Source organism: Brachyhypopomus gauderio, chromosome 15 (assembly GCF_052324685.1).
Source record: "Brachyhypopomus gauderio isolate BG-103 chromosome 15, BGAUD_0.2, whole genome shotgun sequence".
Lineage (NCBI taxonomy): Eukaryota > Metazoa > Chordata > Actinopteri > Gymnotiformes > Hypopomidae > Brachyhypopomus > Brachyhypopomus gauderio.
The window spans coordinates 20,622,331-20,638,549 of record NC_135225.1 but is presented as its reverse complement, the minus strand read 5'-3'; the positions used below and the strand labels follow the sequence as shown (position 1 = coordinate 20,638,549).

General features: G+C 48.1%; 2 protein-coding genes across 3 annotated transcripts in view; one reads left to right on the top strand and one right to left on the bottom strand.

Annotated features, from left to right (window-relative positions):
* The first annotated feature begins 572 nt into the window (after nucleotides 1–572).
* bfsp1 (beaded filament structural protein 1) lies at nucleotides 573–7,353 on the top strand. 2 transcript variants are annotated; one of them, XM_076974870.1, is made up of 8 exons: nucleotides 573–1,310; nucleotides 1,698–1,758; nucleotides 2,522–2,617; nucleotides 3,225–3,317; nucleotides 3,885–3,971; nucleotides 4,467–4,681; nucleotides 5,136–5,230; nucleotides 5,838–7,353. In XM_076974870.1, the coding sequence occupies exons 1-8, from the start codon at nucleotides 952–954 to the stop codon at nucleotides 6,761–6,763; spliced, it is 1,932 nt and encodes a 643-aa protein (XP_076830985.1). In that variant the 5' UTR covers nucleotides 573–951; the 3' UTR covers nucleotides 6,764–7,353. The 2 variants fall into 2 exon arrangements, with proteins under 2 accessions (XP_076830985.1, XP_076830984.1); XM_076974869.1 differs by having other exon boundaries at nucleotides 3,879–3,971; nucleotides 5,838–7,352.
* Nucleotides 6,851–16,219, bottom strand: part of pcsk2 (proprotein convertase subtilisin/kexin type 2) — a 39,356-nt gene continuing 29,987 nt past the window's right edge. The window contains exon 12 of the mRNA XM_076974871.1: nucleotides 6,851–9,000. Coding sequence (XP_076830986.1) covers nucleotides 8,511–9,000 — 490 coding nt within the window. The 3' untranslated portion in view covers nucleotides 6,851–8,510. The remainder of the gene's footprint in view (nucleotides 9,001–16,219) is intronic.

Sequence of the window (16,219 nt, the reverse complement as noted above, 5' to 3'; positions counted from 1 at the left end):
TACCTTGGATACAGCTGACTGTGAACAGCCCACATCTTTAGCAACCATGCGTGAAGAGTTACCTTCTTCAAGAAGTTTCACAATCCTCTCTTTTGTTTCAAGAGACATTTCTCTTGTTGGAGTCGTGGTTCTTGTCACTCCACTTCGTCCAGCAGCCCTCCAAGGTGTCATGACTGCAGGTGTTTTAACTGCAGACTAACGAGCAGACCTAATCTGAGGCAGGTGTCCATTTAGGAAAAGGAAATCGACTGGGTGTGTCCTTATTTTCTACCTCCAATTTGAGTGATTCCATATTTTTTCCCTGTGCTTGCTCAATAAAAGTAACATTTACTATGTTTCCACAATGTTTTTTTCTTTTTTTCTTTTAGTGTTTCTGAAAGCAACAAGTTGCATTTTGAAATGACTTTATTATTGCATCATGTTTTGAGTTTATTCCACAGAATAAAGTGTCTGAATGAGTGCTCATCCCAGACTGGTGATTCCATAACTTTTGCCAGGGGTTGCATTTATGCAATGTGTGATTTCTTTTCATGGCTATTTAGCATTGTAATTCAGTATAACTATCCGTCAGTTTCTCTTTTCATAAACCGGGAATAGAAAAAAGCAACGCATTTTCCATTGTTGCACTTAGCTTCCACGTTACTGTCTGCAAAAAGAAATGCTGACAGGATAACAACGTAGATTGTATTTTGATAGCCACACAAAGCCCGCTCGTAAGTTCCTTTTGTTTCTGTGTTTTAGCACCTGCGTTTCCTCTTGCGGCGACAAGCAATCAATCCCACTGGAATGGTCCAAACGCTACACAGCCAAAACGGCAGCTTTAAAACCCATTGTTTTTAGGTTTGCACGGCGGTCAGAACTCGACAGCGGCCGGGTTACCATGAGGCACCACAGGGTCGGAACCTCAGTTTTCAAACCCTAAAGATATTGTGGGGACGTTCAACACGCAGCATGTTCGAGACCAGCTACGTGCGTAAAGAGAAGAACGAGCGCTCCGAGGAACCGAGCAACCCAGAACACGAAACGGCTCCCGCCGGGTCCAAACCCGTCCCGGACCGGGTAAGCATGCAGGACCTCGACGGTTGCTTCGCGCGCTACGCCAGCAGGGCCCGCGCGCTGGAGACGCGCAACGCCGTTTTGCGCAAACAGCTGGAGACGCTGCGGCGCGTGGAAGAAGCAGACGGGCTCGAGGCCTCCAGTGAGCAGATCCGTCTCCACCGACAGCGCGTCCTCCATCTCCATTCCGACCATACCAAACTCCTGCGAGAGTTGAAGGACGCCGAACGCAAACTTCATGACTTCAGCACCAGGTTTATTTATAATATAATAGCTTGAGAAGCTTGAATGCGCTTACTTGCTCTAAATAATGCAAGTTACACAATGTATATATTCGATAGATTCAAGCGATCAAAACGTAATGTTTCTGGTGTAGCTCCTTCTTTTATCATCCTTTGGGGGTTTCCTGGTGGAAATTGGTTTACACACAATTTTAATATTCCCTTTGATCTTAGCGAAGGATTGTTTCAGTTTGTAGAGATTGGACAACTAAGCTTTCACTCTCCATGCTGTTCAAAACACCAGTACTGGTCAAGCAAATCTTGCTGCAAAATAACCACAAAATACGCAAATAATAGTACAGGATTTACAGATAGGTAAAACCTTTAAGTTGATATTCATTAAATCTGTGTTTCCCACAGGTACAGAAATGAATGTCAGTTCCAAGAGCAACTCTGTGGGACCCTGGAGCAACTCAATAAGGTATAAAAAGTGTCAGTGGCTGTGTTCGAAATAGCCTTCTACATACTACTGGCGTACTGATCGAGCCCCAAATCAGTATGCCATATGCAGTATGTGACCAAAATGAAAATTTCCAGTATGCGAAACATACCCGGATGACCTACTACTTCCGCAAAATATTCCAGTACGCGAACAGAGCTATCTTCGTGGTGTACTGCATCCCATCATGCAACGCTAAGTTCACGTGACCCCGTAGTATGCTTTGCTTTTGTCGCATACTGGAAACTGTACTGCATACTACTACGAGGACCAGTATGCAGTATCCAGTATATACTGAGTCCAGTATGCACTATCCAGTATGTAGTAGGCTATTTCGAACAGAGCCAGTGTGTCCTTTGCTCTGAGAGCTTTTTATTTGGCATTCCATATGTAGACTCTTAATTTCCTACTGGAAATAGAACTCAGTCTGTATCCAGAAGGATGAAATAATTGAATCATGACACGGTGTAGCTAATAAGAAGCTGAATTAGCTGGAAACCTCATAAGGATGTCTGGGTGATTACAGAAACACACGCGTTTTATAGTTAACGTCAAGCTATGCGCCACACATAACTCTGGGGAAAGCAATGAAGGAGACATAATTTTCTGGGGTCGTGCCTCCCAATGTCACCTGACACACACACACACACTCACACACCTGCACTTTTAAAGCATAGTGCTTTTTGTGCCTTCAAAGGTGTGTACTTGAGGAACTGGTCTCCTCACTTAGCCGTTCTGTCTGCAGGAGGCGGATGCGGTGCTTCTGATGAACCTAGAGCATCAGATGGAGGCCCAGTTCCTGCAGGATGACATCAGCTCAACAACAGACAGACATAAGAAGGTATGGAGCTGTGCACCTGGCTGAAGATGAGACAGCAGGGGTGTAAATGAAGCAGCTGCCCCCCTCTCCACACCCATTCTCTGGGCTCTGTTCAGTCTGACCAGCACTACTGCAGAATCTGTATGCAGAATGATTTATATATCAGTTTATGCTGAAGTTAATAATGTCTTGGTCACAGTGCATTTCTTCTATAATCAAAACTCAACATATTTGGCTGGGTAGGGAGCCAGCTGTAATATCTATAATATCAGCTGCTAATGTCTGCTGTTTCCCTACTGAACTGAAAGCTTGGTGTGAAGTAATTTGGCCTTTTTTACTACTTAAAAGGCCTTGCTTACTAATGGGCAGTTACTTAGAAACTAGGCAGTAAAATGAAACATAACAGAGCAAACCCAATACAGAAATGCCCATTGAAGTTTATTGTGCGAATACATACTGTGTCTAGAAATACTGTTGTTATGTCTAAATTCTCTTGATGATAAAGGCAGCATTCGCACCTGCGTTCTAGCCGTACCTACCCATTCAAATTGTTTTATTACTGTGCAGATTCAAATTGTACCATGTTTGTCAGAACCCGACCCCGTACTCTCTCTCCGGTCATTCATAGAACCTCGCTGAGATCGAGACCTACCTTAACATCCTCCACCAGATCAACCAGGAGGCTGTTCTAATGGCAAATGTGTCAATGGGAGTTTCAGAGGTACGTTTCTGATGTGGTTTAAGAATTCTGGGTAGAGCAGGGATGTAGAGGTGCATGTGTGGGTGGAGGTGGTGGGGTGCTGGAGGATGTTACTGTAAGGCAACATAGCGAGAGAACAGAGGTGGTGCAGCTTTATAAAAGCTGTCTGTGTAGCAGCTGTGATCGGTGCCGCCCTGAGGTGACGGACCTCATCCTCTTGGATCTAGGGTAGTTCTAGTTCACCCTGTTGATGTTCAGCACCCAGCGTATTTGACCTTTGGACCTTTGGACCTTTGCTCTTTAGTTCGGAGGAGAGAAAGAGCCCTTAGTCGTTTAGTGTTGCGTGAAGACTTCTTAAATAAAGGTAAAAGGCATTTTATGTGTTCAGATCTGTTACATAGTTATGTTAAATCTCATGTTACCAAATAATCCATAACTAATTAGCATGTTTTTTTCTGATAAAATGTAAGTACAATAATTCATTCAACTTTGCTGTGATCTATGGAGGTTATATGACTCTTGTATATGCTTCTTAAATGGGTGGTGATCTCTCCTGTGTGGCTCTCTCTATTTTTCGTGTAGGAGCAGGAGAGGCCTAGATCTCAGAGCCAGCTAGAGGAGAGCAACAGCGCCCTCTGCCAGCTGCGAGCGCAACCGCAGGGGCTGCAAGCGGAGGTAAGTCACCATGGAGACGACTAAACTTGAGGGTGGTGGGCGGAGGCAACATCCACGCGTTGTCAGTGTGAGGCGCCTGATGGAAACTCACCCATCGGGAGGGATCAATGGAGATCAATGAAGACCTGTGAAGAACCTTCCTTATTAAGATACAAAACTCCCATGAGGGTGAATCTTTACACATACACACACAGCTTTATATATATATATATATATATATATATATATATATATATATATATATATATATATATATATATATATTACACACATACATGCATGTCAGTCCTTTATTTACAGGACATTAAGAGTTTACCGCAGTGCACAGGACACTTTGCTTCTTTCATCAAAAACTGCACACACAGGCAAGCAAAATAAATAAACGGATGTTGAGCCGATACATTTGAAAAGTTCACACAAGGAAATACTAATGTGAGCACATAACCGCATACCTCAAAACTGAATAACTCATGGACACCACTTCACTTTCATCAGACGACCGTGCTGGAGCAAACCATCAGGACCAGGCGGGAGGAACACGACGATGAGATCCAGCTGTTCTCCGAGCAGATCAAGGCTCTCGGGGAGGAGATGGAGGAGCCCTCGCTGGAGAAGTGCACAAACCAGTGCCAGCAGCTGTCTGCGTACCAGACCTCCCTGGAGAGTGAGCTGGACCCATGCAAGAAGATCTTGGAGGATGAAGATGACAGGTGTGTCTGATGCCCTTAACTGACATAGCCCGTTTGACAGGAGACCACCAAAATACCTGTTGTGATTACATGTACCAGCCACAGGATGGCAGTAGAGTGTCAGGAACCCAACTTAGATGTTTATATGGCTGTCCCAGGAACCTAACTAATGTATTGTTTCTAATTTTTTCCCCTATGGAAAAATCAATGTGTTTTGCATCCTCAAAAATCATATTTGTAGGTCTGGAATTCAGCATGAAATTTAAAATAATGAATCTATTTATTCATAAGTGGTATAGGATTATGGCATGTTACTGACTACATCCTAGCATTTTACACCACACAATTGAACAGTAATCATAGTATTCATGAGCATAAGCACTTGTGCCCCACTGAAGCACATTCTGGTTCACATATCCCTGAAATTCAGTGTGCGCTCCCATGTTGTGATTTCATGCCTCTCACTCTTTCACAGATTGAATTCGGCTATAATTGGAACGCCCATTAGCCTGCTCGCTACCAATTACAGACACACTCACGGTCCCACTGTGGGCACCAGCCAAGGGAAAGGTGAGGAAATAGGGTGGAGGTTGGATCACTGTATCTGATGTGTTCTGGGTAGACAGTTGGAACTCTGGAATGCAGGAACTGTGTAGCTATCCGAGATCAGAGTGCAGTTGCTGATAACAGTGATGCATGACGCTGACCTTTCCAACAAGCTCTTTCGGCACAACACTGTGTGAGTGTGGACTGTGACTAATTGCTGTGTTTGTAAAGCAACACCTCCTGATTCATTTGACACAACAGTGGTTTTAAGTGGATAAAGAGAAGGATTGAAGGATTGGCATAGATGATCGTGATTTGACCATGATTGTAGCCTTTGCAGTCTAATTAACATCAAAATAGATAAATGTTCGTTATTAACAGCAGTTCTCAACAAATAAGCTCTGTAATGAATCAGATAATCTTGTTGAGTGAGATATGAACAGATTGGTGAATAGATGTTATTTGAGACTTATCACAAACCACGGATATTTTTCTTGAGTCTGGAACATAACCAGATCATGTTTTATAAGAGCTCTGGGACGTCTTCCTCAGTATAAAGCTCATATATTGTTTCACCTTTAGTTTTTATCTTTTCTGTTATGGTTATTTCTGTCAACTGTTTCACTCTCAGATATCACCCAAGCCATCCAGGACATTGCAAACGTAAAGCCCCGTCAGAAGCAGATGCAAGTGTGTGAAAAGAAGGTGCACAGCCCTGTAGACCTGACGGACGTTGGGCAGGAGGAGGAAGGAGGTGCAGGTGTCGGGGGGGAGGTGAGACAGGGGAGCAGTCAGGACGTCCCTGACGGCGCTCAGATCAGCAAGGCCTTGGACACTCTGTGCAACATCATCCATGACCGTATGCGACGGTACAGGAAGCCAGAGCCAATTGCCGACTTCTACACCCAGGGCCGCTACATTCTGGTGACGGGCGATTCTAGCTACCAGGACCCATGTTTCTGCACGTCCACACCTTCCGCCGGCCGCATCATCGTCACCATCTGCCACGACATGTTCCCCCCCAACGAGCCTGACAATCATCAATCTCCCACTCCTATTTCCAGCCCCTCCATTAACCCAGGTTCTGGCCCCACCCCACTGGCCCCTCCCACACCCTCACAGGCCAATGAAAGTAGAGGAAAAGAAGATGGCGATAATGGGACAGGTGGAAACCATGAAGGGAGGAACAGAGACCGCCACAGAGCTGAAGACCAAGAAACCACCCCAAAGCCAGAGCCCGACCCCAAACCATGTCCTAGCTCATGGGGAGGCTCCTGCCCTGCCCCGCAATCCGATCCAGCCCCAGACCCCAGTCAGCCTTCTGACCAACACGGTGATAAGAGCATGGAAGATGGCAGGTGGCTGTGGGGGCTTCCACCCCTGCCAAACTCCTCCATCCCCCCAGACTCCATGAGCTACGAGAAGGTGGAGGTCATAGAGGCGATAGAGAAGCTTTCGCCTGACAAGAAAGTGAAACGATATGAGGAAACAGCTGTGGTGGTTGAGACCATGATTGAGAAGACCAGAAAAAAGAAGATTGGAAACCGGGTCACATAAGATTCTCCTGTTCAACAACCCAACAAACCAACCAACCAAACAAGAACAACCCCCCCCCCCCCCCCCCCCCCCACACACACACACACACACACACACACACATTACACACTTCATGGCTGCCTTTCTAGCTCCAGCTCTGATGTTTTATGATCAGTGATGCTTTACCTGCCAGTGCCACCATCAAAGAGTTTTAAAGTTAAGAAAATGTAGTGATAATTTCTAATTGAATATTATGTATTTCTCAAAAATACATCCTTCACCTTTCCCAACATTTAGTAAGCTGAGTTCAAGAGTCTCTACATTTGTTTAATTGGGAAGTTGGTCATTGCTAAGTACGCAGTCCTGCTGTGTATTAATTGACTCATGATTAAAAATGTAAACACCCCACGTGTTGTGTCGTTTGGTTTTTACACTTTGCATATGAGATGTTGGGTATGGAGGTTTAGGTAATGCACACAAAAACAGTAATTCTTTAAAGAACAGTGCTTAGGGGCTTGTGTGCAAAAAATTGTTTGATCATTAAAGCCATGTGTTCATTAAAAGTTCATTAAAGCCAAACACACACACACACTTTTTCTCTCTCTCTCTCTCGCTCTCTCTCTCTCTCTCTCTCTCTCTCTCTCTAGCTTTCTTTCTCCCCACCCCCTGAGTGAAGGTGTTTCTCAGTAAGTGCACCAGCTGGAGATGACATCCATTTTTCATGAAGGTGACCTGGTGAAGTACACGTGCCCCCTCCATAATCTCCTCTGCCAGGCAGCGAGAGTGAGAAACCAGGAGATGCCGTTTGTTTGAGTATGTAATCTAATTATAGACCCTAATTACCGAGGAAGCTTCTGCCTACATTCTGTGTTACACCCCAGAGTGTCTTTAGATATAAGGACAAGACGTCAGAAGCAAACTCTAGTTCTAAAATGGAATAACAAGTTTGAAATATTACTTCCCAGATACAGATGCTGAAATAATGTTAATATGAGTTACACAGCCTCAATTCTAGTCATAATGAAACTAATAATGGACTCAGTTTAACGGATTCAAAGTCATTGCTGAAAAATATTCTTTGCCATGTGGATCTTAATTGACATTTTATGTGTCCCTTCTGAGGTCAACGTCTTCAGTGCCACTCAAGTGCTTTAACAAACAGCAGAAGTGATTTATGATGAGATAAACTGAAGGTTAGGAAACAAGTTGCTCTCGGCCACAAGCTGTGATCACACATTCCATTTCTTCATTAGATATAAACATCTCTTCTTCACAAAAATATAACAAAGGAATGTCACTGCTCAGTTTGCAATGTACTAAACTTTAGGTAAAATCACACAGGAAATCATTTACAGTCACAAACTGTACAACTGTTGTCTTTGTAAAGAAGGGAACAGTAAGGTAAGCAAGAACTTAATATTGATCTATTCTGTCTAAATACATCCTGTAAATTGAAAAAAAAAACAGAAATACAGAAAGCAAAACTTAATACTTTATATGTAGAACGAATCATTTTTGGGAATATACTTTTTATTATCATGGAGCTACATGAAACATTCATCCAGCCGAGGACCACAGGAAAAAAAAACCCTAAAAGGAGCGTCGAAAGAAGGCGTACGTAGGAGACACACTGATAAAGAGAGAGAGAGAGAGAGAAAGAGAGAGAGAAGGAGAGAAAAAAGCACGAGAGCAGTCAGGTGTCATGCAGGGCAGTGAGGGTGGGCGGGGCAGGGCAGTGGGGGAGGGTGGGGCGTGGGAGTGGGCGGGGCTAGTTGCCTTTCCTCATCAGACTCTTGAGGCTCCTCTCCACGGCCTCGTCCAGCTCTTCCTCCAGCTCCTCCTTCTTGGACATGGCCAGTTTGGACTGGTAGTCCCTCACCACCTGGTCTATGTAAGGGGCACTCTGGGTGCCGTGCAGCATGACGGTCCACTCCTTCAGCACGCCGCTCTGGGGGGCCTCCCCACGGAAGCCCACCTCCAGGAGCCAGGTGCCGCGGGGGTCCTCGCCCCAGGTGTGCGTGGTCATGAAGGGCCACTTGTCGAAGCCCACCTTGGCATCGCTGTCGCGAGGCCGGAGACTCAGGAGGATGGATTTGGTGCCCATGGGTGACGTCATGTTGATGGAGAGATCGCCTCGGCGGGTGGCGTTTACCGTCACCACGGCCTGGACGTGCTCCAGGTAGCGCACAAAGTTGTCCTTGCCTTGGCATGCGTCGGTGGAGATCACAAGGGATAGCTTGTTGCCCGATTGGATCTTACTGTCAGGAGGCAGGTGTGTGTGAGAGAGAGAGAGAGAGACAGTGATAACATACTGTTATATACCACCAACGTTTCACATTTCATTATTAACTGACAAAACTTGACAAAAAACATTTTGCAATATAGATAAGACATAACCTGACATCCCCAAATCTCTTTCTTTTAAATAAAATTACAATCAACCCTTGAATATAGTTTTAGCTTTTTCATTGTGTAACGGCGGTGGTAGGGACGCACACACCGCGTTAGAGAGAGCGAGAGAAAGGTGGAACCAAGTGCCTCAAAAAATAACAGAACTAAAAGGAGCGCCTGAATAAACGCGGACTGCTCAACGCGTAAAAAGAAATAAAGCAAAAACAAGGACATCAGGGGAAGTAGCTGACTAATAGCAAAAGGCTATCCAAACAAAAAACCCTTCCCATACAAACAGCAACGGGATAGGAAGGTAAACAGGTGAGGAAAACTTGAGGGAGGTCAGTAAGCGACGCAGGAGAGGACTCGAAAAAGACAGAGAAGATAGAAAAGAGAGATAGGTGGCGAGACACCTAAAGAGGCAAACGCTGCAAAATAGAGTAAGAGAGAGGCTGAGAGCGTAACGGCATAACCACAACGAATCAGCAATGATCCGTCTCCACTGGCTTCCTTAAGAAGCCATGGCAACAGGTGAGACAGATCATTGCTGATTGCGTTGCTGGAGTCTAGGACTGGCTCGGGTGCCCCTTGTGGATGTAGATGGCACGGCATCCGAGCCAGCCCTGACAGAGCCCCCCCCTCTAGGCCCGAGACCCCGCGGGCCCAGAGCGATAGCCCTGTCACGACGGAAGTCACGAATAAGAGAGTGGTCGACAACCCGAGAGGCGGGGACCCATGACCGTTCCTCGGGCCCGTAACCCGCCCAGTCAACGAGGTACTGGTCCCGACCACGAACACGGCGGTGATCCAACAACCGAGAAACGGTGTACACCGGACCGCCGTCAACCATGCGGGGAGGCGGCGGGGCCGGAGCACGGGGCATGTGACATAAAACAGGGCGGAGACGCGAGACGTGGAACACCGGATGGACCCTCATGGAAGGAGGGAGCAGCAGCCGGTAAGAGACGGGATTGATCCGCCTGTCCACCTTGAAGGGACCCAGGAACCGAGGGGCCAGCTTCTTGGTTCCACCACGGACCGGCAGATCCTTGGCGGAAAGCCAAACCCGCTGCCCGGGGCGGAAAGACAAAGCCGGAAGACGGTGCTTGTCAGCGTTGCGACGGTAACCGGCTGAGGCAGACAGAAGGGCCCTACGGGCCTTACTCCACGCCAACCGGCACCGCCGCACCAAGGCACGGGCACCCGGAACCGCCACCTCGTCCTCCTGGTCAGCAAACATAGGAGGGGCATAGCCATAGAGACACTCAAAAGGTGACATCCCTAGGGCAGAGTGCCATAGGGTGTTGTGGGCGTATTCGGCCCAGAGGAGCTGGTCAGCCCAGGAGGAGGGGTTGGAGGACGCCAGGCACCTGAGTCTGCTCCAGATCCTGATTGGTCCTCTCGGTCTGACCGTTGGTTTGAGGATGGAAACCCGAGGACAGACTGGCCTTGGCATTAAGCAGACCCAGAAAAGCCCCCCAAAACCGGCTAGTGAATTGTGGCCCACGATCGGAAACCACGTCGACGGGGAACCCAAAATGCCTGACAATATGGTGCAGGAAGAGCGAGGCGGTCTCTTTGGCAGACGGGAGCTTGGGGAGGGCTACGAACCTAGCTACCTTGGAGAACCTGTCCACAATAACTAATATGGTAGTGTTGCCACGGGAGGGTGGCAACCCCGTAACAAAGTCCAAAGAGACGTGAGTCCAGGGCCTGGATGGAATAGGCCGGGGGCGAAGAAGACCCGAGGGCTTAGAGTGGGTCGCTTTATTTTGTACGCACGTGACACAGGTCGAAACGAAGTCGCTAACATCCTTATCAATCCCTGGCCACCAAAACCGTCTACGAATAAGTTCCGCCGTACGACGAGAGCCAGGATGCGCAGCAAAGGGTGAGTTGTGACCCCATTCCATGACCTTCTTTCGCAGGTTAGGGTGGACAAAGAGAAGACCCGATGGCTCACCACCTGGGCCAGGATCGGCTGCTAATGCCCGTTTAACGGCGGTCTCGACCTCCCATTGAATGGGCGCTACAATTTTGGAGGCGGGAATGACCGTACCGGGCTCGGTGGAGTCGGGGGGTGTCTCCCATTGACGAGAGAGAGCATCGGGCTTAACGTTTTTAGTCCCTGGGCGATAGGAGAGGGTAAACTCGAAGCGCCCAAAGAAAAGCGACCACCTAGCCTGACGGGGATTGAGCCTTTTGGCTTGCTGGAGGTAGGCCAAGTTCTTGTGGTCGGTCCACACAAGAAACGGGTGTTTGGCCCCCTCCAGCCAATGCCGCCATTCTTCCAGGGCTAGCTTTACGGCCAAGAGTTCCTTATCACCCACATCGTAATTACGCTCGGCAGGAGACATACGATGTGAGTAATAAGCACAAGGGTGGAGATTAAGCGGCGTACCCGTTCTCTGGGAAAGGACGGCCCCAACCCCGTAGTCGGACGCATCGACTTCCACCACAAACGGTAGGTCGGGGTTAGGCATGCACAGAACAGGCGCCGAGGTAAACCGCTCCTTGAGCTTATCAAAAGACTCCTGGGCCGCAGGAGACCAGACAAAGGGACCCGGGGTTTTCTTGGTAAGCGCAATGAGGGGACCAGCCAGAGTGCTGTAGTTCTTAATAAAGCGACGGTAGAAATTAGCAAACCCCAAGAACCGTTGAACCAAACGAAGCGATGTGGGAGTGGGCCATTCGGCGACTGCTCGGATCTTAGCAGGATCCATAGCAAGAACGTTTTGGGCTATTCTGTAGCCCAAAAAGGCCATCTCCTGGACGTGAAACAGGGATTTTTCTAATTTAATGAACAGGTGGTTCTCCAACAGAAGTTGGAGAACCCTCCTGACGTGTTTGACGTGCTCAGACCGTGAACTACTGTAAATAAGGATGTCGTCAAGATACACGAAGGCGTACCGGTCGAGAGCCTCACGCAACACCTCATTAATAAGTCTCTGGAAGACAGCCGGGGCGTTCATCAGACCAAACGGCATCACAAGGTACTCGTAGTGACCCGATGGTGTGATGAAGGCTGTCTTCCACTCATCCCCCTCTCTGACCCTCACTAGGTTGTAGGCACTCCGAAGGTCTAGCTTAGTTAAGATGGTGGCTTGTTGGAGTGCCTCAAAGGCCGTTGACATAAGTGGCAGGGGGTGACGGTCTTTGACTGTGATCTTATTGAGACCCCTGTAATCAATGCATGGCCTCAACCCACCATCTTTCTTGCCGACAAAGAAAAAACCAGCACCGGCTGGAGACGTGGAGGGCCGTATGAACCCAGCGGCTAACGCCTCCTGGATGTACGTTTCCATGGCTCTTCGCTCGGGGGCGGCCAAAGAGAAGAGACGACCCCTAGGAGGACTAGACCCGGGAAGTAGGTCAATGGCGATGTCGTAAGACCTGTGAGGCGGAAGAAAACTGGCCCTCTTTTTGCTGAACACCGTTTGGAGGTCGTGGTACTTGGCAGGGACAGAGGACAGGTCAACGATCTCGACCGGCTTTTCAGCAGAAGAAGCAGGGAGGCTCTTACGACATGTGTTTTTGCACATAGCACCCCAAGACCCGATACTGCGCGAGAGCCAGTCTATGTCAGGGTTGTGTCGTTGTAGCCATGGAAACCCTAGTATGAGCGGCATGTGAGGGGCGCTGATGACATATAGGGTGACTAACTCAAAGTGCTCCCCGACGTGCATCTCCAGCGGTATGGTTTGGCGGTCGATACCGCCGAAGATAAGGGCGCGGCCGTCCACCGCGGCGACAGCGAGGGGTTTTTCAAGGCGAACCAGAGGGATTTGTAGTTCCTGCGCTAAAGAGCTGTCAATAAAATTAGCCGCGGCACCAGAATCAACAAAAGCCATAAGGCGCTTTTCCTGTGATTTATGCCACGACAACGAAACGTGGATGGATAAACCGGTTGTGGGAGGACTTGTGTTACGACCCGCCAGAGCCTTCCCGTCTACTGGTGGGTCATGTCTTTTCCCTGCAACTTGGGGCATTTGGTACGTTGGTGTCCCCCGCCCCCGCAATACAGACACCGCCCCTCCTGTAAACGCGCCTGTCTTTCCTGCCGTGACAGGCGTGTATGACCGAGCTGCATGGGTTGCGGTTCACTACTGGGATTATTGGTTTCACCGGACTGCACGACGTCAGGCATGCGGGGTGTTTCGCGATGGTAATGCTTCTTGGTGTTTTTGCGCTCGCGTTGGCGGTTATCGAGCCGTACCGTCAGGCTGATCAGCGCTTCTAGATCAGACGGAGGGTCGCGGAGAGCTAGTTCGTCCTTCAACTCCTCCGTTAGCCCTTCCAGAAACACGGACATGAGGGAGTCCGAACCCCAACCGCTTTCGGCCGCCAACGTGCGAAACTCTATGGAGTACTCTGCTACGGACCGCTTTCCCTGCTTGAGACGCAGAAGCCGCTGACCGACAACCCCGCCCGACGAGGGATGGTAGAAGGCTCCTTTCATGGCCCGGGAGAAGCTATCGTAAGTAGCACAAACTTCGTTCTGTTTTTCCCATACGGGGGTTGCCCAAGCCAGGGCTTTGTCTGTAAGTAAGGCTATCACGTATGCTATTTTTGCGCGCTCGGTAGGGAAGCGTAGAGGTTGCTGTTCGAATACAAGCGAACACTGTAGTAGAAAACCCCTACACCCTTCGGGATCCCCTGAATAGCGAGCCGGGGCGGGGAGAGTAGGCTCAAAGTGCCGCGGGGCTGCTGCGGGTTCGGCTGGGCTTGCGGGAGGCGGATCCCGATGAGCGGGAGACGGGTTACTTAAAGCCCGAATGGCAGTGGTCACGTTGTTGAGCTGATCCATGATCTGGCGAAGGACCTGGTCATGGCTGCCCAACAACTGACCCTGCTGGGAGAGGGCTGCCCTTAGTTCTGCTGCTTCGTTAGAAGCGGCTGGTTCCATGTCACTGGCTGATTCGTTCTGTAACGGCGGTGGTAGGGACGCACACACCGCGTTAGAGAGAGCGAGAGAAAGGTGGAACCAAGTGCCACAAAAAATAACAGAACTAAAAGGAGCGCCTGAATAAACGCGGACTGCTCAACGCGTAAAAAGAAATAAAGCAAAAACAAGGACATCAGGGGAAGTAGCTGACTAATAGCAAAAGGCTATCCAAACAAAAAACCCTTCCCATACAAACAGCAACGGGATAGGAAGGTAAACAGGTGAGGAAAACTTGAGGGAGGTCAGTAAGCAACGCAGGAGAGGACTCGAAAAAGACAGAGAAGATAGAAAAGAGAGATAGGTGGCAAGACACCTAAAGAGGCAAACGCTGCAAAATAGAGTAAGAGAGAGGCTGAGAGCGTAACGGCATAACCACAACGAATCAGCAATGATCCGTCTCCACTGGCTTCCTTAAGAAGCCATGGCAACAGGTGAGACAGATCATTGCTGATTACGTTGCTGGAGTCTAGGACTGGCTCGGGTGCCCCTTGTGGATGTAGATGGCACGGCATCCGAGCCAGCCCTGACACATTGGCTATGCAAACTGGGCAAAATAGCAAATATCGTAATGAATTAGTACCATGACGTATTAAGATAGTGGTATTAATATTCATCTATGTTTGAAAAAATTAATAAATAAAGGAAAAGTGAGGGAGCATAATTAACACCTTGTTTAGTTCTGTATGTAGCTGTTTATTCTTAAAAAAAGGAGGGAGAATACTGGGGAGAATCACAGGTGCGACTATCACAAAATGGTCACATTGTTCAGGAAGGAGGGCCCTAATGAAAATGAACTGTGCTTTGGACAATCTGATCCGGTTCAGGTGGTTATATGGACTTTGCCTCATAAACCCCATTACCTCATAAACTGCTTTTGTTTTGTTTTTCCATTTCAACTCAGTTTTGCGCACTGATATCACATGTGACTGCACAATGATGTCATTCATCATACTGTTTCAGCATGAATCTGAACAAATTTGGCCCAGAGGGACTGTTCATCAGGTCAGCAGACTCTTATGAGTTGATAGTTGTTCCCAGTACAATTCAGGCTAAGGCTTAAATATATTTTAACAGCCACTGAAAAGTGTTGAGAAATTCCACAGAGAAGCCCTGTGGGCAAGCTCCCTCTGTCAAACACTCCGAACAAAGTTTGGAAACAGGATGTTTATCCTCAGCTTGCTTATTACCTTATGCTTATGAGAACAATAACGTTTCCAGCTCAAATATAAAACTATGAGCAAGATTTAGTGGTAATAAAAAACTAGCCTGATTCAGTTAGCTAGTATGAAATCAAATGAAAACTTGTCCACTGGTGAACGTGAACAATGTAATAACATTATAACAAGTAGCAATTATTTTGGCTAAATTTATCTATCTATATCTCTATGTATCTATCCATCTTTATCTCATGTCTCTCTCTCTCTCTAATTAGTCGATATAATAATATATATTATTTGTCTAAGGCATTAAGTGGATTCATATCGGACCATGAAGCAAAGTACCGAAATGTCAAGCCCATCTTATAGAATGATTTTATGTACCAAAATGTTTGCCCCATTTGTGCATGGCTAACAGAAGAAATAAACCCACTCTGAAAACTAACTGCCTTTTCCTACTCTGAAAAGGCCCTCTCTTCCTGCTTTTTTTTCTGAAGCAGCTAGTTTAATAAGAACAGGCTGTAAAAACTCCGACTACAACAAAACTCTATTATGTAGTCCCCCCCCCCCCCCTTCAATAATGCAGCACCCTGGTGCCAAGCAAATTGCTGTGCCCAGATGAAGGGATCTTGTCACCATAGAAAGACGCAGGCGGCTTTGTTGTCGTCCTCGCACAAAGGCGCAGCGCGGCTGACGGGCTGTTTTGTGCCGGCCGGATGATAAGGCGGGAGGGATGGAGAGAGAGGCAGTAAAGTGGCCGTAATGGCATTATCAGTCTCGCCTCTCCCGGCCGCTCCATTACTCGCCCCCAGATTAGCCGCGCGCGGACACGCGGGTGTGCAGGTACGCCACTTAGGCGTGTTTCCTGGGAGACTAATTCCCAGAAACGGAGAGACGGAAGAAGGGGTGTAGCGGTGGCGTGCGGTCGGCAGGCTGCTGGGAGTTGGGGGGGGGGGGGGTCGCTGCACCGTTCCTGAAGGTGTG

Excerpts from the sequence above, each read along its gene's own strand:
- bfsp1 (XM_076974869.1), top strand. The coding sequence starts at position 952 with ATGTTCGAGACCAGCTACGTGCGTAAAGAGAAGAACGAGCGCTCCGAG. Across the intron at positions 1,311-1,697 it reads CTTCATGACTTCAGCACCAG|GTACAGAAATGAATGTCAGT; the intron begins GTTTATTTATAA and ends TGTTTCCCACAG. Across the intron at positions 3,972-4,466 it reads CGCAGGGGCTGCAAGCGGAG|ACGACCGTGCTGGAGCAAAC; the intron begins GTAAGTCACCAT and ends CACTTTCATCAG.